The sequence below is a fragment of the Platichthys flesus genome, chromosome 17, assembly GCF_949316205.1.
Source record: "Platichthys flesus chromosome 17, fPlaFle2.1, whole genome shotgun sequence".
Lineage (NCBI taxonomy): Eukaryota > Metazoa > Chordata > Actinopteri > Pleuronectiformes > Pleuronectidae > Platichthys > Platichthys flesus.
This window is the reverse complement of record NC_084961.1, coordinates 20,952,679-20,977,514: the sequence shown is the minus strand read 5'-3', so window position 1 is coordinate 20,977,514 and position 24,836 is coordinate 20,952,679. Positions and strand designations below refer to the sequence as shown.

General features: G+C 41.3%; 1 protein-coding gene across 2 annotated transcripts in view; it reads left to right on the top strand.

Annotated features, from left to right (window-relative positions):
• sema4ab (sema domain, immunoglobulin domain (Ig), transmembrane domain (TM) and short cytoplasmic domain, (semaphorin) 4Ab) overlaps positions 1 to 24,836 on the top strand; it is a 46,437-nt gene that overhangs the window by 3,050 nt on the left and 18,551 nt on the right. The window contains exons 4-10 of one of the 2 annotated variants that reach the window (XM_062409872.1): positions 1,105 to 1,265; positions 1,580 to 1,609; positions 3,245 to 3,304; positions 3,582 to 3,680; positions 3,875 to 3,968; positions 5,370 to 5,492; positions 16,751 to 16,878. In XM_062409872.1, coding sequence (XP_062265856.1) covers positions 1,105 to 1,265; positions 1,580 to 1,609; positions 3,245 to 3,304; positions 3,582 to 3,680; positions 3,875 to 3,968; positions 5,370 to 5,492; positions 16,751 to 16,878 — 695 coding nt within the window. The remainder of the gene's footprint in view (positions 1 to 1,104; positions 1,266 to 1,579; positions 1,610 to 3,244; positions 3,305 to 3,581; positions 3,681 to 3,874; positions 3,969 to 5,369; positions 5,493 to 16,750; positions 16,879 to 24,836) is intronic. The other variant, XM_062409873.1, reaches the window with a different exon arrangement.

The window sequence follows — 24,836 nt, the reverse complement described above, 5'->3', positions numbered from 1 at the left end:
TATCACTACATTCAAAATAACAATAAGAGCAATTTAGGACACAGATTTATTCAATACCTTAATGATCCAAACACTATTCAATTGTTCCATGATTACTAATCAACATTTCATTCAGACTGAGCTCATCACAACATGAATTACTTCTCTTCTCTCTGCTTTAGCAGCAAAAACAACACAGTTCATTATAAAAAAAATTATGAGTCAAAAAAACATTACTCAGTTAGAAAATCAATAAAAATGATTATTTAAAATATCCCTCAGTAAATTTATTGCTATTGGATGTCACTATATCCGATTATGCTAGCAGGTTATCTAACCCTGAGGTCCTGGTTTTGCACATCTCATTTTGTGTTGTGTATAGCGGGAACTGCATGCGCACAAAATGTTTTGATACATTAACTTCAGGGAATCAAACAAACGCAAAGTATTATTCAGTATTGTTTAGACCCTTAAAACTTGTGATTAGTGATCGTGTTTATTGTTAACGTGGTAAGTGAGCGCATTTCAGTGGGAGATTTAGGACATGCGGCAGGGTGATACAGCTGCAAAATGAAATGTCTATTAGGTGCTTAATTCATGGTTCTTACGATGTCTGTCATCCTGGATAGCCAATGTTAGTTCCAGTGAATCCAGATAATGAAAGATATTCTGGGTATCTTGAACTTGCTCCGTACTATAGGCCCCTTTTCTAACATAGATGAATGGGCGGTGTGGCCTAGGGGGTAGAGTGGGCGTTCTCCTACATGAAGGTTGCCGGTTCAATCCCTACTCTTCCCCATCTGCATGCCGAAGTGTCATTGGCAATATACTGAACCCCTAAATGGCCCCTCATAAAATGTTGAGTGTACTGAAATGTAAGTTGCTTTGGACAAAAGCGTCAGTTAAGTTGTGCGTAAAGTGAATAATCTGCTGCTGTCTATAGCTCCTTCAGTCCCTTGTTGCCTTATTGTGTTTGCAAAGCCACATTCACCTTTTAGAGACACAATCAGATAGGGCTGAATTTTCTCTAGATCAGCAAACTGTTTACCTGGATGCATTTAATTGTCTGAGTAAACTGAACAAAAAACAGAATCCCAGTGTTAACTGCTGTGCTGTGTACAACAGGAAGTCCTGGGAGACAGCTCACCCGCTTCAATAGCCATGATGTCAGCAACACCACCACATTGCTGCTCAGTGAGGGTGGAGACATGCTGTATGTAGGAGCTCGAGATGCGTTGTTAGCACTGGATGTAAGCCACAAGGACGCCATCATACTAAAGACCAAGGTAGGCAAATGATCAGATGCTGACCATTTACAGGATACTGCAGTTTTGATTATCATTACTGAAAAGCTGTTTATAAGAGGTTTTAAACATTAATGTAGGCACTAACAACTACTTTCTAGTTTCTATGTAAAGATAAAGTCGAGTAATGGTGTCCTGAGCACCGAATGAAGTCTCACTCCCTCTCTGGGTGTTGTGATCCAAACAAGAAAAATGGGCACCAACTCTTATTAGAGTAAACTTATAGAATTGAATCTTCTCAGATCATGAAGCCAAGAATTCTCAATTAATTGGATCTCCGTTCTTTACTTTAACAGAACACCAGGGCATCAACCAGATACATAAAAGTGAGTTTCTTGCCTAATATCTTCTTTGAAGGAATATATTTACAATGATGATAATGCAGATAATATGAACCGTTTTATTCTACAGTCACAAAGTAGTGCTCATTAGTGTCACTGCAGCACAACCACTACAAAACAGGAAAAACAAGGAACTTCCTCTAACAGTATAGCCTTTATCATCCGGAGAATTGGGTCTGGACTTTACCCACAGTTTGCTTTTCACACGTGCATAGCGCAGCAGGAGGTTCCCTGCACAGACATTATGCAGGCGAGAGGTGATGCAGCTTGGTACAGAAGGCAGAGGCAGGAAGTTGTGTATTTATCTCGCTGCGGAGATCACATGATTTTGTTTGCAGCACATTGACACTGTCGTCGGTGTCACCACAACTGTTTCTTCTACATGTGTGGCTCCACTTGTTCATCGGGACAATGAGATGTGTGTGTGTATATATATATATATATATATATATATATATAAAATATAAGAAATTTTTTCTTTCTTTTGTATGTCACTTGTTAGCCATTCACCTCGCTCACAGTGAATCCAGCAGGGGAACTCCTGCTTTTCACTCCCACCGGATTCTTTCTATCTATTTAATATATAGATGCCTATTTTGGAGGAGGTTTGCAACTCACATATTTAAAAACACTCTTACCTCACAATGTTTAGTGAAGAGGAAATTGCAAAAATATTCACATTGGTTGACCTTGGACAGATAACACTTCCACCTACTTTAAAATAAATACAGGCTCATACAACGCTGGGCCCTTTTTTCTCACTGACACCTATTGTTGTGAAGTCCCTTTGAAAAGTTTCGCTTAGATCTGCTAAAATACAACCAGACAATGTTGGCTTTAATTAATGTCACATTTCTACCACACACCTGCATCACAGCTTTAGTTTTTTGGATTTGATCAAAGTCTAAGCCATGGATAGGAACAGAGTAAAGTGTAAGAAATCAAATTTATCTCACTCTTTGAAGAAAATTGACAAGAAATAAATTCTGGATCGTGCCCAAAATGTGAGACATTTTTGGCCTAGTCAGTTTCTTCCACCAAGTTTTCTTTGGATCTGTTCAGTAGTTTTGTTTAATCCTGCTGACAAACAAACACACCTTAGCGGAGGTATCAGTCAAATGATGATTGGATATGTGTCAGCTCGACCTCTATATTATGATGCCATTTGGTATCAAGGTTTAAATCACGATTGATTCTCTATTCAATTAACAGCAAAGGCACAGTTCCTGGCTGTGACTCTACTGTGCCTTATGTGTGATATGAGATGTGAGTGGTCTTAATATGAAGTACATGGTCAGTGTCTGAAACAGTGACTGTGTGAGAACCGTATTTCTCCCAGTATTTCCTGCAACAAAACAAATACAACTGATGCACAAACACGTTCTGATCAAATTTATAAAAGGTTTTTGTATGTCTCATCAGTGTAAAAATATTATTGCACAGAATTCTGAACATTTACCCAGATCTTCTCTTCCACCACTTTGCAGGAACTCTAGCTTTGTAATAGGGATGTAAAGATGTGTTTGCATCTTTACAATCCCTATTTTTCATGGTTCAGATGTAGCTTGTGGTAAAGACGCATATGAATCTCTGATGAGTGTAACTCTTCTCTTCTTTCAGCGGGACTGGAGCCCTTCAGACAAAGATGTTGAGCAATGTTCCATGAAAGGCAAGAAAATGGCAAGTAGCTGATTTGCACAGATGCACAAATACTTCAAAGTTCAAAACAAGGGACTCCAACTAAACCAGACAAGTCAAATTGTTCTAGCATACTGATGACACTGTAAACACTTATTATATATTATTCAACCACTTTGAATTCATAGTAGGTGAAGCATACTATGATAATAGATCCCTGTCTGTTCTGTAAACATTTGGATTAAAGTCCTGCATTAGGCACACACTGCTTGCTGTTGGGGAAACATCTAACTTGTTGTTCTTTATGTGCTTGTTCTAGGCTGATTGTCCCAATTTCATCCGTGTACTGCAGTACTTGAACGCCTCCCATATCTATGCCTGTGGAACATTTGCCTTCAGCCCACGCTGCACCTATGTTGTAAGTTTGTTGCTCAAACATTTTAACTCATTCGAGCTGATTGATTTGCTCAACATTGTTGCAGATGGGTAATGTTGATGCATTTTAATAGTTTACACTGGACATGTAGTTAAAATTAGTTAATTAAAAGTTGTGTGAATTGATTGATTGATACTTCTGTTTATCAGCTTGACCTTCTACTCTTTTCTTTTCAGGACACAGAGACGTTATCAATGAGTATCAACCCTGATGAAGGAAGAGGTCGTTGTCCCTATGACCCCTTCCAACGCAACACTGCTATCATCGTAGGTAAGGCAATCACAGCTGCTGGAATACAATGTAAGCTGAGGCTAGTTTACTAGAGATGAAGTCTGTTCGGAGTTGTATTGATGTGCCTCTTTTTTTGTCTTGATGATCACTCAAAGAACTTCACAATACAGTTTTGCTATTCACCCATTCACACACACATTCTATTTAAGCTTTGTCTGATTTCTAGTTGGATTAGACTAAGAAATAGTTATCCCGCTTGCATATAATGCAGGCGGATATGATGATCGGTATGTCACTCTCTGAAAATAATTACAACATTTTTCATTGAGCTTCACAATTATGATGACTAGGGGCCTTATTCTTAACCATTGGATACACACAAAAGTGGGTTTGAAAGATGCGCACGCCTCCTCTCATGCAAAAGTTAGGATCCATAAATTCAAACTTTGGTGGGAGAAAGTGCATACTTGTATACTAACTAGCATGCGTATAAACATTTCTGGAAAGTGGAGATGTAGACGTGAGCTGATGAATTAAACTTAGTTTATAGAATCCATTTTATTATAAACATTACACCGACAGTGTTATTTTAGATCGCACGATAAAACTGTTCCATAAAAACCTTCAATTGTAAAAGATATAAAACAACAAAGGTTTGATGCACAGACAGTCACACACTATAGATCCTAGAGAGAAGCTTTATTAGGATGGGTGCAAATCCCACATCAGCAGCAACATCAACATGATTTAGAAAAGGGATGTATAGATTCACTGACATTAAAGTGAACATACAGTATAATTGGCACTTAACCTTGATTAAATGTATTCTCACATAATGTGTGTATTGGGCTCCAGGTACAAAGCCAAGGCATGATCAATAGAATGAATTTAGACTACAGTTCATCTTGATCTGAAAAATGAGATTAATTTCCCTACAAAAGTTGAACAAATGCAAACATTTTATTGTTTTCAGGTAAAATGAAATTGTTGGAGTGATTTCTGTTTTGGAGATTCAATTCAATTTTCTTTGTATAGCGCCAAATAATACTATACATTATCTCAAGGCAGTTTACATTGAAGGTCAAGACCTAAACATTTTTTATAGAGAAAGCCAACAGTTCCCACAGCAGCACTTGGAGTGGAGAGGAAAAACTCCCTCATTAACTGGAACGAACCTCTTGCAGAAACAGACTCAATGTAGATGGCCATCTGCCTTGACTGGTTGGGGTGAGCAGGGAAAAATGGGGAGGAGAAGAGAGATGGGTAGAAAAGAGGGGAGAGAAGATTGATAGATTTGAAACACCCCCCCTTTTGAGAAAAGTTCAGGCTGGGCCCTGTCCTGTACCAGTCCGTGGAATATTTGTTTTCATGCAAGAAACCATCAATTGTTCTAGAGACATGATCTGCTTTTTATTTTCTATGTGTTGGTCTGTTTCTCAGATGGAGAGCTGTATACTGGGACAGTGGCAGACTATAGGGGGAACCGACCAGTTATCTCCCGGCATCTCAGTGAGGGCAGACGTGTTGACCTGAAGTTGGATGACACATTAGGATGGCTGGAGGGTGAGTCTGGTGTCTCTACGATTAATATAGCACTTTTCCAACATAAGAGGAGTAGCCTACTACAAGAACGGATGAACACGATCCAATTGTATTTGTTTTTGTATAGTGCCAAATCATGACATACATTATATCAAGGCACTTAACATAGTAAGATTGAGACTTTATAAAACTAAAGAGACAATGTGGTGACTGTGGATTGACAAAACTTCCATTATGGTCAAGGTATGTTTTTATTGTGTTTTCAAGCGACATACAGGCCTAACAAAGATAACACAGATAGTCTAAATCAGTGTTCACCAACCTTTTCGAGCCAAAGATCTATTTTTAATTCAAAACGTAAGCCGAGATCTACCACTCTGATATCTTCTGAAAAACCCACTCAGAAGGGTCATATTTGTTATTTTTAGCAATGTCTGTTAAAGTCTGGACGTACGAGCATAAATATACACAAAGAAAGGCGGTTGTGCAACTTTATCTATTCAATGCACAATTTTTACATTAATATAAATTCATATTTATAGCATCTGTTCAATGCACAATATGTAGCTTCTCAGTTCAGCAATATGTTCTGCGGAGGAGCTGCTACTGCAGCACAATGTTTTTACATTTAGGCTTTGACTTGAATATAGCCTGTGCATCTTCCGCTCCTGCAAATATTTCAAAATAAAAAAGCCCTTACTAACCAATGGAATAGATTCCATCAACAGAAACGCTTACAGATATTGTAGCAAATTCCCTGTTTGCCAAGTTCAGAGCAGTGAGACACCTAGTCAGGAGATTTCCAGAACCTTAGACACTGATCAGTGGAATTTTCCTACAGCGAGTTGATTGTTATCAACAGATCGGAAGATGCGCATCTTCATACCGTAGAGTCCTGACATTTAGTTTAGTACAAAATTGTTTCGAAGGAAATGCAGGAGGTAAACCAGCAGCTCTGCCACCAGTAGTGGACAAGCAGCACATGTGAAAAACAGCCAACTGACACAGAGCTGATCTGGGGCACGACAACAGCCAGTAAGTCTAGAGAGTTCTGGGATCGACAGTGATGAATCAAGGATTGAGTCAAACAACCCACATAAGAAATAGAAGGCTGCCACACTACATTAAACTTCGCAGTAGATGCCTGCAGCATTTATCTTATTTTTTCCAGTTTAAGAAGGTGCATGACCTCACAAATCTGTCTGTCAAAGAAGGGGGGGTGATCCCCCTTCCAATTCAAGAGAGTGAGTCTTCTTGCTAAGAGGGCTGATTAGGCCATACTGTTTAATTGTTCTTTTGTCAGGGTAAGATACTCTGATGTTACACCAAAAAGTCCAAGAAAAGGGCATGGTTAAGTTGTCAGAGATGCATCTCAGACTCAGAGTAAATCTTATATAGAGAACCAGAAGGTAGTTGTGCTGGGTCATAATGAAAATGTGTGGTAAAGGCTGGCAGGGACCTGCTTATAGCTATCACAGGTAGGGTCAGCCTTAACCTGTGCACAATCTTACACTGAATAGGAGAATGCCTTGCAAAAATAGATGAGGAGAAAATACTTTTAAGTATCTGAGCCCATTGATCATCTGATATTTAAGTCTCCGAATCATTTGGGTGGTGAATCTTCCATATTAAATATAGTTGTATATAGCCTGGATACTATTTCCTTTACCTCTGGTATGGCTTCTAAGATTAAGTAAAGGTGAGCTTTTAGTAGCAGGGACTGAAATTGGGGAAACTGACTTTGAAAAGATTATGTGTTTGTTAAGCAAACTCATTCTTGATTTAGTCATATGACATAATAATGCAAAGTGTTTTTATTGATTTTCATATTCAAACATCAGACATCCCATACAAAACAAAATAGTAGGACTCAAAACATACATCACAAGTACAGGACAGTACACAGACAGAACAATAACAAGACAGATCCTACTACTAGACAACAGACATACCCACCACCCGTGTAGTCCAGACACTCTCGGGTTAAAAATAAATACTTAAATAGAAATGACAACAATAATAATAATAATAAATAAAAAAAAAAAAGGGGGGAGGGGGGGGGGGGTTCAGAAGCTGCCAATTATGTTGGAGCAGATGAAAACTCACGTTCAAAATAGGAAATAAAAGGCTGCCAGACCTTAGAATATATCTTAGTGTTGCCTTGCAAAGTAAATCTAAGATGTTCTAATTTTAGGTGTGCCATCACCTCCTCTACCCACCGTTTGTGTGTTGGCGGTGCTGCCTTTATCCAGTTAAATAAGATCAGTCTCCTGGCCAACAATGAAGAGAATGCTATTGCTTCCCTTTGAGCAATCGTTAATTGTGTTTCCCCTGGTGCCACACCAAAAATGGCTGCCAGAGGACCGGGCTCTATATTTTTGTCGTAGATGGATGAAAAGGTTTAAAAAATTTTGGTCCAAAACTCTTTGAGCCTGGGACAAGACCAGAACATATGGCATATGTTGGCTGGCACCTGTTTACATCTAGGGCAAGTTGGACCAGCTCCCTGGTAAATTCTTGCCAGTTTGTCCCTTGTCAAATGAAGTCTGTGTAACACCTTAAATTGTATTAATCCATGTCTAACACATATAGAAGAAGAATGTATTAGTTCTACTGCCCATCTCCATTCATCGTCTGATATGTGGGAGACGGGGAGAGCGTGGCCTAGGGGATAGAGCGGGTGTTCTGCAACAAGAAGGTTGCCGGTTCGAATCCCACTCTTTCCCATCTGCATGCCTAAGTGTCCTTGGCAAGATACTGAACCCCTAAAATGGCCCCTTATAAAAAATGTTCAAAAATGTAAGTCGCTTTGGACAAAAGCGTCAGCTAAATGACATGTAATGTAATGTAATATGTCCAACTCTAATTCTTACTCCCATTTCCTTTTTATGCAATCAAGGGACGGGGAAGCCATCCTCTGGATATTCTCATAAAGCATAGAAACTGTCCCTTTAAGAGTCGGGTCCATGTCCAATAGCCCATCTATCCACCCATTCTGTGGTAATTCAAGGGATGAGGAGAATGTCTTTCTCACAAAATCTCGAATCTGAATGTATCTGAAGTAGTTAGTCCTTAAGGGGATTCCATACTCCTTCTCCAGCTGAGCAGCAGACATAAATACACCATCTTTAAACAGATTTTTAACACATTCCACCCCAGCTCTATACCATTCCTTATACGCTGCTCCCCCAAGGGCTGGGGAAAACAAGTGATTGCCATAAACGGGAGCAGACAGGAGGGCGTTTCCGTTTTTAAAATGAGTTCTGAATTGGACCCAGATTTTGATAGAGTCACGTACAACAGGGTTCTTTGTGTAAAGGTGTTTGCTTAAGGGCAGAGGAGCACAGACCAGGGAGCGTAGGGATACCGGGCTAGATGCATATCTTTCCATATGTAACCACACTGGGGTTTCATCATCATTTAACTGTGAGACCCAAAACAACAGCTTATGTAGGTTAGCAGCCCAATAGTAATGCTTATAATTTGGTAGGGCCAGGCCGCCCTCTTCTCTCTGCCTCTCTAGGAACTCTCTTCTTATCCGGGGGACTGTTTTTGTCCAAATAAAGGTAGATTTATTCAGTTCTTTAAAAAAAGATTTAGGAATGAAAATTGGTATTGCCTGGAATAAAAACAGGAACCGTGGCATTACAGTCATTTTAACAGAATTTATCTTCCCTGCTAATGATATTGGGAGAGATGACCACCTTTCCATATCTAATTTTGCCTTGTCCAATGTTACTTTAAAGTTATGATTAAATAAGTCTTTGTATTTACTTGTTACAGTAACACCTAAATAGGTGAATTTATCTTTGTTTGTTGTAAAAGGATAGGCCTGGAATGATAGTCTCCTCACCTGTTTATTAATTGGGAAAATAACACTTTTTTCTAGGTTAATTTTATAACCCGAAACCCTCCCAAAGTCTTCGATAATATCCAGAACCACCGGGATGCTTGTGACAGGGTTCGACAGGAAAAGGAGGAGGTCGTCAGCGTATAGAGAAAGTTTATGGTTTTGCATCCCCCTGCGTATTCCCCCCAGTCCAGCAGCATTCCTCAGCATTATTGCAAGGGGCTCAATTGCCACATCAAAGAGCAGGGGTGACAAGGGGCACCCCTGTCTTGTTCCCCGAAACAGAGGAAAAGGATCAGATATTATACTATTTGTTCTTACCATAGCCTGGGGGTTCGCACATATTATCTCAATCCACAAACAAAAATTAGGACCAAATCCGAATCTCTCAAGGGCCGTGAACAAATAGAGATACTCTATTCTATCAAAGGCTTTGTGGGCATCTAAGGATATCACAATCTCAGGCTCAATGTTATCCTCGGCCGTGTATATCACATTAAAAAGGCGACGAAGATTATTGGAAAGTTGTCTGCCAGCAACAAACCCTGTCTGGTCAGGATGTATTATCTTACTTATAACAGGCCCAATCCTAGCTGCCAGTACCTTGGTCAATATCTTATCACATCCAAGTAGACTCACCGGGCGGTATGATCCACACTTAAGTGGATCTTTATTTTTCTTAAGGAGCACAGAGATCATAGCCTGTGACATTGTTTGAGGTAAAGTTTTTCTGTCAAGGACCTCCTCATATACTCTACATAGCAGGGGTATCAGTTTAGAGGCAAATGTTTTATAAAATTCACTCGGGAACCCATCAGGGCCCGGCGCTTTGCCTGTCTTCATGTTTCGAATCGCATTCTCTATCTCCCTTGCAGTCAGGGGACCCTCTAATCTATCCCTATCTGCCCTCTCTAAGGATGGCATTTCCAGATTTTCAAAAAAATCCTTCACTCGCCCCCTGTCATTTACTTCCGAAGTATAAAGATCCTTATAAAAAGACTTAAATTGGTTGTTAATACCTTTCTGATCTATAATCTTATTCCCCAGGTTATCCCCTATCTCCACTATCATATCAGCGGCTGCTGACTGCTTCAGCTGGTGGCTGAGGAGCTTACCTGCACGTTCACCATGTTCATAGAAATCCTGTCTCGACCTAAGATATAGATCCTCCTCACGCTGATTTATTAAGATATCATACTCAGTTTGGAACAAAATACGTTTTTTCTGTAGCTCCTCAGAGGGAGCCCTAGAATTTGCCAGGTCAACTTCTTTTATTGCCTTTGTTAATTCTGTGGTACGTTTCATCTTTCTTTTCCTTTCACCAGCATTGTATGAAATTATTTGTCCTCGAATATAAGCTTTTAAGGATTCCCACAAAATGGCACTGCTTATGTCGGGGGTGTCATTAAGCTCTAAGAAAAAAACTATTTGTGAGTTTATAAACTTGGTAAAATTATCATCTGCCAATAGCCTGTTATTAAGGCGCCACATTCTCTGAGGTGGCGTGTTTTCTGGAAAGTGAAGTTTCAATATGACTGGGCTGTGGTCGGATATTACTATTCCAGAGTATTCTATACCTGTTACTATAGGGGTCAGTTTATTGTCTAATAAGAAGTAGTCAATCCTAGTATACGTCAGATGTGGTGGGGAATAAAAAGAGTACTGCCTGGAGGTTGGGTTTACGTATATCCATGGATCAAATATACCATATACCTTACAGAAGGAGTTAATGCATTGTGCTGATTTGCTCAGTACACTGGGTGTTGGACTAGAGTGGTCCAGAGTTGAATCTAGGACACAATTCAAGTCTCCCCCTAGGATCAGACTATGAGTTTCCAAATTTGGTAATAATGAGAATAGGTCCTTAAAAAATTGAACATTATCCTAATTGGGTGCATATATGTTTGCCAGAACCACTGGCATATTGAATAATTTTCCAACTACAATAACATACTGACCATGTTTATCTTTTATAGTGGTTGTTTCTACAAATTGTACATTCCTGTGTATGAGGATGGCCACTCCCAGACCCTTACTATTGAAATCCGAGTGATAAACCTGATAAAATCCCCCCCTACAGAGCCTGAGGTGGTCCCTGTTCAACAAATGTGTCTCCTGTAGATATACTATCTCTACTCCCTGGTCTCTCAAATGTGAAAATACCTTACTCCGTTTAAATGGATTATTGATCGCCCTTACATTCCAGCTCATCAGTTTTGTGGCCATTCTGCTCGGATCCATGTTTGGTGCCATGGCAGAAGACTGTGGCCTTTGGCAACAAAAGCAAAAAAGTTAAAAGGAGGGGGTCTGGAAAGGAAGGGGGGGGCATCACACACGCAGACACAGCCAATACATAACACATAACATATATAAACACTAACCCAAATATAATGCTCTTTAGCGAGCTCTCTCGTGGCCAACCGGTCCACCATCTCCTGCACACCAAGCCTACCGTGTGCAGCTCCGTGCATATCGCTCTTAGTCTGAAAAGTATAACATCACCCTGTTAACTTATTCACCTAATGGGAAAAACAAAAAGGGGGAGCTCTCCACAATGAGGTCCTGAATAGGGTAAAGCAGTGAAATGAAAACAATGCCATAAAGGGTAGGCAACAATAGTCAAGGGGGAACATTCAACCCTCAAACCTTGAATAGAGTAAAACAGTAGTATGAGGGAGGACAATAGTAGCTTGTAGAAAGATGAGGATTATAAATATGTATACATAACTTCTTTTTAAATATACACTGAAGCCAAATATTTTGTCAATGTTGTCAGGACTGGTGAACAATATCCTGCCTACATTGATCCCCCAACCAATTCAACAGTGTAAGCATGTATAGTATCTACTCAGCCAGAATCAGATCCGTCTATAGGTCTGACCCGGGGCTCAATTTCTTCTTGATGTAGTCCACAGCGTCTTTTGGGCTCTCAAAGCTTTTCGTTTGTCCTCCTTCTGGCGTAATCACCAGTGTTGCCGGGTAACGTAGCCCGTATCTGACCCCCGTGCAGGTCCGCAGGAGGCTTTTTGCTTCTCTGAAGGCTGCTCTCTTGTCATATGACATAAAATGCCGTCTTTATACATGACATGTCATTTAGCTGATGCTTTTGTCCAAAGCGACATTTTTAGTACATTTTTAGTACACTCAAAATTAATGAGGGGCCACTTAGGGGTTCAGTATCTTGCACTTCGGCATGCAGATAGGGAAGAGTGGGGTTTGAACCGGCAACCTTCACGCCCGCTCTACCCCACCGCCCCCAAACATTATACAGATGTTTAATGCACCAAATACCCTTTTTGAACCACTGACAAAATGCATTGTCTAAGAGGGAAGCTGGAAAAAGATAGTTGATGCATTTGGAGTATAAGTAGAAATGGGTATTTAGAATTTTCTAAATTGCTAAATTTTTCAAGAAATGCAAAATCACAGTCTGAGGGTGAGAAAGGGAATTGATGAAACCAATAGGGCAGAGAGCTAGATTCAATTTGCAGCCAAGCAGGAGTGTCAAAGGTGTGTGTATCCCGTATACAATACTTTTATATAGTTGCCATCCAGTAAGAGATTATGCAGGTACCAATTTTTTTCAACAATGAAATAAGGATGCCAATCTTTTTAAAGAATACTTTTAGGAGGACGCATGGAACACATAGAAATAAATATGAGAATTTAGGGAGAAGGCTCATCTTAATGGTATTGAATCGTCCAGCTAATGATAAAGACATATATAAAAGTACAGTTGCAATCAGAAATATTCAACCCCCCAAAGATTTTAAGGATTTATCAATTAAAGTAGACAGAATCTTGTTCTTTGATCAAGATTCTGCTTCGGATGCCTTCTTTATGAGTTGAGTGATAAAGAAAATCAACACGGAAAATGCATGATGTAGTATTTGTATTTAGCAGTATATTTTGTTAAGATAGCCATGTCACAATTATTCAACCCCTATATAATATTGTTGTTTTTAAAGCTGTCTGACAGTTTTTTTGTCCTAAAGTTGAGTTGAAACATTATTAAGCCTTTGGGAACGCTACACTGATCCTTCATTTGCTTCAGCTGTGATGCATATATAAACCCCACCCATGAAGGTATTCAAGGTGAGTTTCAATCATGAGAAAGACAAAGGACTTTACACAAAAGCTGAGAGAGGAGATTATTTCATCACACCTGAAAGGCCTTGGGTAGAAGAAGAATTCCCCCAAAAATGATATTCCAAGAGACACAATTGGAAACATTATAAGGAAGTTTACAACTGATGGAGCAGCTTCAAACATGCCTGGCCATGGAAGAAAGCCCAGCATTTCATCAAGGACCCTCAGCAACTTAGTCAGAACAACTCAGATAAATCCCTGTGTGACTGCAAGACACCTACAGGATGACCTGATGAAGGCTGGTACAAGTGCTGCAGTGGCAACTATAAGACGTGCACTGAATAATAAAGAACTTAATGGCCGGCTCCAAGAAGCACTCAGCTCTTGACCACAAGCAACATCATAAGTCGACTAGAATATGCCAGGAGGAATTTGGATAAGCCTACAGAGTTTTGGGTGACAGTTCTATGGACTGATGAAACCAAACTGGAACTGTTTGGACGTATGGACCAGCGGTATGTCTGGCGTGTTAAAAGACAGGCTTATGACCAGAAGAATACCATCCCCATAGTCCAGCATGGAGGTTGGTCAAAGATGATGTTGGGCTGTTTTTCTGCGGCAGGAACTAGCAATCTTTATTGTGTACATGGCATCATGGATTCACAGAAATACCAGGCCATTTTAAAGAGGAATGTGATTCCTTCTGTTGACAAATTGAACCTTGGTGATCATTGGACTTTCCAGCAAGACAATGATCCACAGCAAAATCTCCAAGTCCACCAAAGCTTGGTTGAGAAAAAGATCCTGGAACGTCCTGGAGTTGCATTCACAGTCACCAGATTCAAATTTGATTGAAAATCTTTGGTGGGATTTAAAGAAGGCAGTTGCAGCATGGAAGCCATCAAACATCACTGATCTAGAGGCTTTTGCACTTGAAAAATGGGCAAAGATTCCAATCTAGAGGTGTAAGAAGCTTGTCCGCACTTACCGAAAATATTTTTTAGAAGTTATAAAAGCTAGAGGATGCGCCACTAACCCTAACTTCAAAGTTAAGTCAACTTCTGTTGTCAAAATAACGCAAATACGCATCAATAAATATCTTTTGTTGTTTGATGAGGTTTTTTTGTCATTTATTGTCATTATCTGTCATCCACATCACTATAATGTCTGTTGAGGTGAGGGGGTTGAATATTTCTGATTGCAACTGTATGTAGGCCCTGAGAGATCAATGAACAGCAACTTATGAAAACATGTTAACAAAACACAAGCAAAGTAATAAAACAACTTCATGAATTTCACAACACAACACATTACAGAAACGCGCAGTGAATAGACAAACGCGAAGCAAATAAAGAAACGCGCTGCAAATAGACAAACGCGCTGCAAATAGACAAACGCGCTGCAAGTAGAGGAGAAAACACAACGGAAGTGTTTCCAGAGGACAGCTAAAAGTGATGGACACTGCTGCCACAGCAGACACAAAAACATCCAATACATCATACAAATTTGGTTCCACACAGGGTTCGGCCACCCGCGGCTCTGGAGCCGAACGCGGCTTTTCAGGCCCTCTGCAGTGGCTTTACAGTACAGTGTTGTGCATAAGTTTCGCGAACGCTGAATTTAACAAATCAGTTTTCATATTATTTCAAACTTAATTCGTTCTTCTAAATCTTCTGTCATTTCCGCGTATTATGGGGCACCAAACCGGAAACTATACTCCGGACGGGATGTAGTAAGCAGACCAATCACAAGCCTTGCGGGCTGCATGAGGCTCGCGTCGCTTTGTCGTATAGTTAGAAAAAATGGCGGACGCGCATAAGCCGCAAGAGGGCACGCGAGGGCCGTGTTGCGTGTCTTGCGTGCGTGCGTACAACCCGACTATAAATCGGCCTTCAGTCTCCCAGTAGCCTGGCACAGCAGTCCCAGCTGCAGTTAAGGCCGAATTATAGTCCTGCGACTGCAACCGCGGAAGGCCACGCAGTTGCATCGACGGACTCGTTTTGGTTTATGCTTCTCTAATGTGTTGCACATTTTGCAACGCAATTCACTGCCAAAATACTAGGCGGAGTAACTTTTTTTGTCACACAAACACACAAAGAAGAGACGTCTTCTTCTTCGTCGAGTGTTTATATACATCGCCACTCCGGCTCCTCAGAGGTTATACAAGAGGTCATACTTTCGGATCGCTTCTGCCAAGTGCTCAACTAATTTGGGACAGCTTTATTTGTTTTCTTACTTTGCTTGTGTTTTATCAACTTGCATGTGTTTTCTTAAGTTGCTGTTCGTTGAGCTCTCAGGGCCACCGTAGAAAAGTCTTTTTTAACATGAAGTCACCTCCAGCAGAATCCGAAACCATGTGGGCGGCCATCTGCTTGCACCAGTTGGGATGAGTGGAGACAAATGTGGGAGAGAGGTGGGTGGAGGAGAGGGGAATGAGAGTGAGGAGAGAGACCAGATTGGTCAGACTGGTTGTCAAAATGAAAATATAATTGTGATATTTATAGATGTTCTAATGATGTTGTTAATTATGGCAACAGATAATTAAAAATAATAATAATGTATACAGATTTATTTAAAGGACTAAGTAAAGTGTAATGGATTTAGCAAGCTGGCACTGTTCAACTGTCTCTAAATGACCCTATAAATATTCTGGTTAAGTTACAACGTCACGTTATTCTAACTAGAATTTATTTCTGTGTAATGTTCACACAGTTAATTGCAACACAAATGTTAGTTTCAAGCACTTGATTAAGCATTAGATTAGAATATTAATTCTAGCGCATTTTTACGTCTAGGCCTAAATAATTGTGTCCCAGAGCTGTATCAGTATTTCAGGATTTTAAAATCTTTCCCATTGTAGTTTTGTGGTAAGAGTATTAAACTGTGATGATGGCAAGGAAGTGATTTAATGCTAATGTTATCCTTGCGAGCAAATGTATGCTAGCTACATCAAAACAATATTAAGCTGTTCTTCTAAGCAGAAGATAATGTTATTTCAGAGCCTGAAAGGGCTGCTGGCTCCATCTCGCTCAAACTCACCCTGATTCTGGGTCTGCAGAGGCCTGTACTCATGGCAGGCATCTTCACTAAGAGACACTGACTCACCTAAAATATATTTGACTGCAAGAATCTCAGTCAAGATGATGGTTATTGCACTGATGATTGGATTTGACACTCTGATATATTTTCAATCCCTAACTGAGTTGAAAGAGGACTAACAAACATGGTAATATGCTGTATTATATAATTTTGTTTTAATGTAAAAAATTATTGGCTTTAATGATGATGACATATTTCCAAAAATTATATTTCTGAATACTTTGCCATCGGCTTGCTTTAGATCCAACCTTCATCAGCTCCAGTTTCATTCCTGATGAGGAGAAGATCTACTTCTTCTTCAGTGAAGTGGGCAGAGAGTATGACTTCATCAACAAATTTATTGTCTCTCGTGTTTCTCAGATCTGCATGGTAAGTGTAAAACAACAAACTTGATGCAACAGCCACTCATACAAGAAGATTAGTTATTTGTCATTGTCATAGAGGTATTAATTCAAATCTGTCTTAAGTAATGGTATTGAAGTCAAAGTCAGTGGTGGTGTTGTACAGGACTGCATTACATTCAGAAATGTTATTAATATTCTTATTACATACTGTATGTTAATCCCAGGTAGAGAATATTGGAAAGACATCTCAATATCTGGTAATGTTCCAATAAAATATCTACTGTACATCAAATTTACAGAAGATGTAAGTTAATAAGAAACAGACCATATGAGCTTCATAAAGTGTCACTGAGTTTATATATACAGTGGATATCAAAAGTCTACACACCCCTGTTAAATTTCAAGGTTTTTGTGATGTAAACACATGAGACAAAGATAAATCCTGTCCGAACTTTTTCCACCTTTTATGTGACCTATAACGTGAACAATTCAGTTGAAAAACAAATTGAAATCTTTTAGGAGGAAAAATTAAAAATAAAAAACTTACAATAGCCTGGTTAAATAAGTGTGCACACACTTAACCTAATACTTTGTTGAAGCACCTTTTGATTTTATTACAGCACTCAGTCTTTTGTGGTAAGAGTCTTATAGCATGGCACATTTTGACTTGGCAATATTTGCCCATTCTTATTTGCAAAAGGGCTCCACATCTTTCAGATTGCGAGGGCATCTCCTGTGGACAGCCCTCTTCAGATCACCCAACAGATGTTCAATTGGAATCTGGGCTTGTGATGGAAATTCATCTTGAGATTTGAAATGATGAAATTCTCAGACCGGAGTTGCTTTTGAGTCTTTATAATAATAAGCTCTGCAGAGTTTACACAACGAGCACGGGTGCTCCAAATGGAACAACTGGCTGTAAGTTCACAGAAGCCAGAACTTATACAAAGAGGCGTTTCATAAGACATGATATGAAAAAAAAGAAGACATGAAAGACATGAGATCATCCTCTATCTTATCTGCTGTGTCCTTCCGTCCCCGGTACCAGTTAAAGAAAAACATCACCAAATAAGGGTTCCATCCTGTCAGGTAGACAGTATCACAGCAGTGAGACACTTAGTCTGGTCAGTAGACACTGGTCAGTGATATTTTCCATTACACTCCCCCATTTGATCATCAATAAAAATATGATCACTAACGAAAAATAATCAAGAAACATCATAATCAACATCAGTAACAAACATCAAATCATAGAAGAAAATCGTAGAGTCTGCAATCCTATATACAGAGTCACTGGCGATGAGGCCACAATAGGTAGCCGTTGCTGTTTTTGCGGAAAGGAAACAAAAAAAAGTTATTTTCCTGTAATGGAGCAAGCGTTTAAAATGAAAAAATATGGAAGGAAATCAGGTCAAACAAAATCATTTTCTCATTAACCATTATCAAAATGTAACATACTGTATTGATTGGCAAAAGTAACTCATATTAAAATGTAATAAAATGTTAAATGTCAACATAAAGTATATCTAAGGTTGAAAATATCATAGGCCTTAAACATGGGGTGACAACTTCTGCCCTTAACCCTTATAAAGCGTAAGGAAGAAAACTACTCAAAAAACCCTTTTCACAGGGTGACAAATAAGTAGAAACCTTAGAGAGAGCCACATGTGAGGGATTCCTCACCCAGGACGGACAGAAGTGGTATGTATATATTATTAAGTATGTTCAAACAAATAAAATTTGATTGATAAAGTAACACATCAACCTTAAGAATTCAGAGATTTAAATTAAGGCATCATAAAATATGAAGTTGAAAGGATAATTGCAATAGCTGTTTTTGTCTAGTGAAATCAATAAGAAACACATACGCAAGCTGGAGGGAGAGTATCAGTGTGTGTGCTTTCAGTTGAAGGCGTCAGCTGGTCCGATGGAGATGGTACTCGTTTGCAATGGCTGGCGTGGATCCAGGTGGCTCTTTCAGCAACTTTCACGGCTGTGTAGGTTGTGAGCAGTATCTGGTAAGGCCCTTGCCACCTGCGTGAGCGCCAATTCTTTCTCCGGAAGTCCTTGACCACCACGAAGTTGCCTGGCTGGAGGTTATGAAGCGGTTCAGTAGCTGGATGAGGAAGGGAGGAGGTCACCTGTCTCCTGATGTCTGAAAGAGACGAAGTTAGGTTAGCACAATAAGACAACATGTTATCATCACACAAGTCTGTGGATGGAAGCGGAGAAGATGGAGGAGCCACACCAATGTGGGGAGGAGTTGCAAAAAGAATCTCATAAGGTGAAAGATTAGACCTTGTTCGTTTTCTCATCCTCATGTACATCAGCACCAGAGGCAGGACTTTTGTCCATGCAAGACCTGTGTCTTCACAGCACTTTGCAAGTTTAGTTTTGAGTGTGCCATTCTCTCGTTCCACAGCTCCACCACTGGCTGGATGATATGCACAGTGTGTTCGCACATCCATACCTAGATGAGAACCGAGTTGTTTGACAGCTTCGTTTACGAAGTGTCTGCCGTTGTCACTGGAAATCCTGCTAGGAATTCCCCATCGTGGAATAATGTCTCTTAACAATGCTTTGGTGACCACACTTGCAGTTTGTTTTGAGGCAGGGAAAGCTTCAACCCATTTTGACCACATGTCGACCATCACTAAGCAGTGAGATTTACCTTCTGATGGTGACAGCTCTATGAAGTCCATCATCAGATGTTCAAAAGGTCGAGTAGGTGGTTGGTGAGCTGCCTGGCTGGTTACAGCCACTGGCCTGCCAACGTTGTGTGTGGCGCAGATTACGCATGCCTGACAGTACTTTTGAGCATAGGTGGAGAAACCTTTCGTGAACCAATGTTCTGTTATCATAGATAACATCCCCATTTTAGATGTGTGATCTTTGCCATGAGATAACTTAGCATAATGGGGAAAGAAATGTTTTGGCAAACAGGGTTTGTTGTCAGGACCATACCACACACCAGCTTGGAACATAGCACCGGACTTCTTCCATAGGGAGATCTCAGGAGGAGTAGCAGTGGACTGTACTGCAGAAAGAGAGGAGGACATGTCAGATGTGAGTGCAGCCAATTGTTTGTTTGAAAGAGGAGGTGGTAAGCGAGCTGCAGCTTTAGCCGCTGTGTCTGCTTTGGCGTTTCCCCGAGACACCACATCCGTAGCACGTGTGTGTGCAGCACATTTGCATACAGCCACCGTTTTTGGGAGCAAAATGGCAGATAGAAGATCTGTGATGAGACAATGCTGTGCTATCTTTTTACCAGAGGATGTGAGGAAGTTTCTGTGTTGCCAAAGGGCACCAAAATCATGAGTTACACCAAACGCATATCTGGAGTCAGTGTAGACTTTGAGTGTTTTACCAGTAGCCAGTTTGCATGCTTCCGTGAGTGCGATGAGCTCTGCTGCCTGTGCTGAGAGGTGATGAGGAAGAGAACTCGAGACGAGGACTTCGCTATCTGAACAAACAGAGAAACCAACACAGTTAGTACCAGAGACAGGGTCACTTGAGGCAGACCCATCGACATACAGAATCAAGTCAGAGTTAGAAAGAGGTTCGTCAAAGAGGTCAGGTCGTGGGGAACACTGGACTTGAAGTTCAGCCACACAGTTGTGTTGTTCCTCCGGAAGCGGAAGAAGCGTGGCTGGGTTCAAAGTTGAACAGCGTTTCACTGTGATGTTGGGCATGTCAAGAAGAACAGTGTGATACCACAACCAGCGAGCAGCAGAGAGATGTGAGGTCTTCTGTTCTGTAAGAATGAGAGAGACAGCATGAGGAACAAGGAGTGTCAAGTCAGAGTAACCTACTATGTCTCGTGAGGCAAGAACGGCTTTTTCACATGCGGCCACTGCACGCAAACAACGTGGAAGGCCAGCTGCCACCGGATCAAGTTTGGCAGAGAAGTAGGCGACAGGGCGAAACTTGTCACCATGAGACTGAAGGAGGACGGAAGTCATGCAGCGGTCTCTCTCATCCACAGCCTGAACAAAAGGTTTGTCAGGGTTAGGGAGAGCAAGAGTGGGAGATTGCTGCAGCGTCTTCTTCAGTGTGACAAATGCCTCGTCTGCCTCTGGAGTCCAAACGACACGTTCATGAGGAGTGAGTGATTTGCCGTGGTACAGAGCACCTAAGGGGGCTTCAAGAAGAGCAAAGTCAGGAATGAACGTTCTACAGAAAGAGCATGTGCCGATGAATGACATGAGTTGTTTCTTCGTCAAGGGATTTGGCATGTTAACAATAGCTTCTACTCTCTTATCAGACAGGGATTTGCCATCTTTGGTGACGACATGACCCAGAAACGTGACAGTTTGTTGTACAAACTGTAGTTTGCTGAGGCTGACTTTATGGTCCTCACGAGCCAGATGCCTCAGCAAAGCGATCGTATTTGTTTCACATTGCTCCTGTGTGGGACTGGCAATTAGTAGATCATCAACATACTGCAAGAGAGCTGAACCCGGAGTGAGGATGAGGGGTTCAAGACTGTTCCTGAGAGCCTGATTGTACAATGACGGAGACTCACAGTAGCCCTGACATAAGCGTGTGAACGTGTAGGCCTTGTTTTCGTAATTAAAAGCATACCAGTACTGGCTGTCCTTGTGGACAGGAACACTAAAAAAAGCGTTGGATAAATCTACAACCGAAAACCACACTGCATTAGGCGGAATTTGGGAAAGCAGCGTGTATGGGTTGGGAACAATAGGCGATCGAAAAATTACAGCATCATTCACAGCCTTCAAATCCTGCACAAACCGCCACTCAGTAGGTTGACCTTTGTCTCTGATCTTTTTAACTGGGAACAGTGGAGTGTGGACCGGTGAATCAGGGCAGGGGACAATTACTCCAGCCTGCAAAAAGGATTCAAAAACAGGACGTATCCCCTCCACTGCTTCTTGTCTGAGTGGATATTGTTGTTTACATGGCCTGTAATCAGATTTTGGAGTGATTTTGACTGGATCACAGTTTCTGATGAGGCCCACATCATATTTGTCCTTTGCCCACAGTGTTTCAGGCAGATCTGAAAGTAAAGGAGAAATGTCAGAGGGGCTAGACAACATTGCATAAGAATGAAGGTGATTTTCAGTCACAACAAATGAGCGTGTGGCTGGACAACAGAAGGTTGGAGACATTTTTAGATCAAATGCACTCAGACTGGGGGAATACATTACGTCAGGCCTGGTTGTGGGTTGCCAATCAACGGCAGCCTGGCATGATCTGACAAATGGGCCTAAGTCTTGCCACTTGTCATCATGAGACTTGGAGAGCGGGATGTGAGGGCTGGAATTCGAGACGTGAAACAGTGCCAACTGTTGGTCAGTGAGTGAGACGAAAGCTGCACTTTTGGAACCAGACCAAAAAACATTGGACACTTTCAGAGAATCATCAGAAAAAGGCAAAAACAGACATTCATAAACGTGATCTGCTGTGCTTGTCACATGTGAGGTGCAATGCAATGAATCAGTGTGCATGAAATCCGAAAAAGGAGTGACAAGAGAGTGCGACGTGGAGAGCAGATCAGTGGAGGCATTTATAGGAAGTTGCCACTGATATGCAAACATCTGCTCATGTGTGGTCTGTGACATTGTGAATGTGGGTGAAGAAGAATTGTGTGTAACCGTCACTCCTTCAGAGGAGGATACTAAGTTGAGGCCTAACACAATCATCAAATCTCTTCCTAATAGATTAATTGGGCAACAGGGAGACAACAGAAAACCATGTTCAAACTTTATGGGATGTTGTTGATGTTTGTCAAACTGAGCGGTGCATTTGAGAGGTTTTGTGAAGTTTTCTTTTACAGTGGCACCGCTGGCACCTTGAGAGAATATAAAGCGACCACTCATCTCAGGAGATGTGGGCAAATCTGAAGTCCTAACCACAGAATAACCTGCACCAGAGTCAACCATGAAATTAAGTTTGTGACCGTTAACACACAGTTCGAGTTGTGGCATTTTCTTAAAAGCATCACTATTGTACTTAACATAAGTACCACAAAGTTGTGTGTGATCTGGTGTGTGTGTGTGTGCGGTTAATTTGGCAAGCGTTTCTTCATTGCTGTAGCTTGTTTTTATGTGTTCGGTTAGTTTGGCAAGCGAATACTTCATTGCTTTAGCGTCTGTGTGTGTGTGTGATTCACTTTCCTTTCTTTGATCCTCGGCGGGTTGATTGGTCGTCTCCTCCCCGTCTGCCATCTCCTCCCTTTCTCTTTTTCAGTCGGCAGTGAAAGTTCTTGTCTCTCCCTCCTCTCGCCGGTGGGGGCAGTTCTTCGCGCAGTGTCCTTTTTCTCTGCAGATCATACACTCATCTTTGGGAATTTGAAATTGTCGATAGAAGCCTCTCCCACGACCACGTCCACGCCCGCGCCCCCCTCTTCCTGGTTCATTGAAGTTGGCTCTGCTATCAGCGTTATCTTTGCTACTTGGCCTTGACAAGGCTGAAACAGCCTGCATCATGGTTAGCTGTGCTTTCTGGAGCTGTTGATCCTTTTTTAGTTTTTCTCTGTCTTTGGTTTCTTTGTGTTGGCGTTCAGCATGTTCAGCATGACGTCTGATCTCTGTCAAGCGAGCATCCTCAAGCCCGATGCAGGTGTTGCCTACGTTTGCCCGTAGTGGGGGGAACAGACCATTCAGGAAGGCCTGTTTCAGATGTGTTTCATAAGCCCCTGGCTCATTGCCAAGGTCGTCCGGTATGGGGATGCCGCTCTGTTGATTAAACAGGACAGTCAGACGTGTGAGGAAATCTCCTACGGTTTCGCCTGGTTGTTGTTTGCACCCCGTTATTTTGGACATGTCAATTTTATTGGGGAAGGCGGTCTTCAGGGCGTTGAGGAGTGTGTTGAGAGCGTTGACATATGCTGCATTACCCGCATCCTCCCAGTCTGGCGAAGTCAGACGGAGGTCACCTCCACAGTGCTGACGTATTTTTGCAAAGTCAGTGGGGCCTAATTTCTTCATTAGAAGTCGTCTGATTTCAGACACTGTTGGCATGAATTCACGGCAAAATGTTTCCAACTGGAGGGAAAATGCTGTGCCAGAGTTCCGTGGGTCTGGGAGGTGATTCAGTGCTTCGGTCATGTCTGCGTCAGTCCAGGGGCGGTAGACGAGGGCTGGGCCGGTTGGTCCCATGACATTTATCATAGGAGCAGTTATCACTTCTCCCTGCTGTTGACGAGTTCTATTTGCAATGGGAGAGAAGGAATCGGAGCCCAGAGATGAGGAAGAGGTGACGTTATCATTCAGTCCTCCAGCTGCCCCGTCTCCATAGACTGGCAGAGCGGCGGTGGAGTCTGGTATCTGCACATCATATGGAGGGGGGTTTTGTCGTTGGGGAGGAGGGAGGCAGGCGTCGAGGAGAGGCCCTTTAAACCCTGTAAGGGGAGGATAAAGAGATGTATATGATTTCTTTTCAACTTTCTTTTCAACATTCTCAGTTTCCTTCTTGTCAACCTTAGCCATCTGTTTAAATGTTTTTTTCCTGTCCCTACACTCTGCCTCTTTTTCCCACATTTCAAGACACTTTTTATTGTCTTCAATGTTTTTCCACATTGTGACCTTGACCTTTTTCTTGCTTTTTAACTCTTCCTCTCTCTCGAGGAGCTTCTCTTTTAAAAGTTTAATTTTGTCGACACTGAATGACCCGTTAGGAGGAAAACCAAAGTCTCTGGACCATACTGGAAGATATGTCACACTTTCCCATCCGTGCCTTGCAACCATGGCGTCCACAATAGGACCCTCTGGGTTTTGGGGTCCTTGACTCCCCTTGTTACCCATCCTGTCTGGTCTATGAAATTGGCTTATCAACAATTTTCATAACCTTATTAATTAGCTGTGTGAAAATGGACTCATCAACAGTTTTCACAACACTCTAATTTAAGACGTGGACGTCTCCACGAATCCTTGTTTCTTTCTCTGGCAAAACAGGAAAAATGCCACAAGAATGATTGCCACAAAATGGGTCAGATTAACAATAATAATCCACAATAAT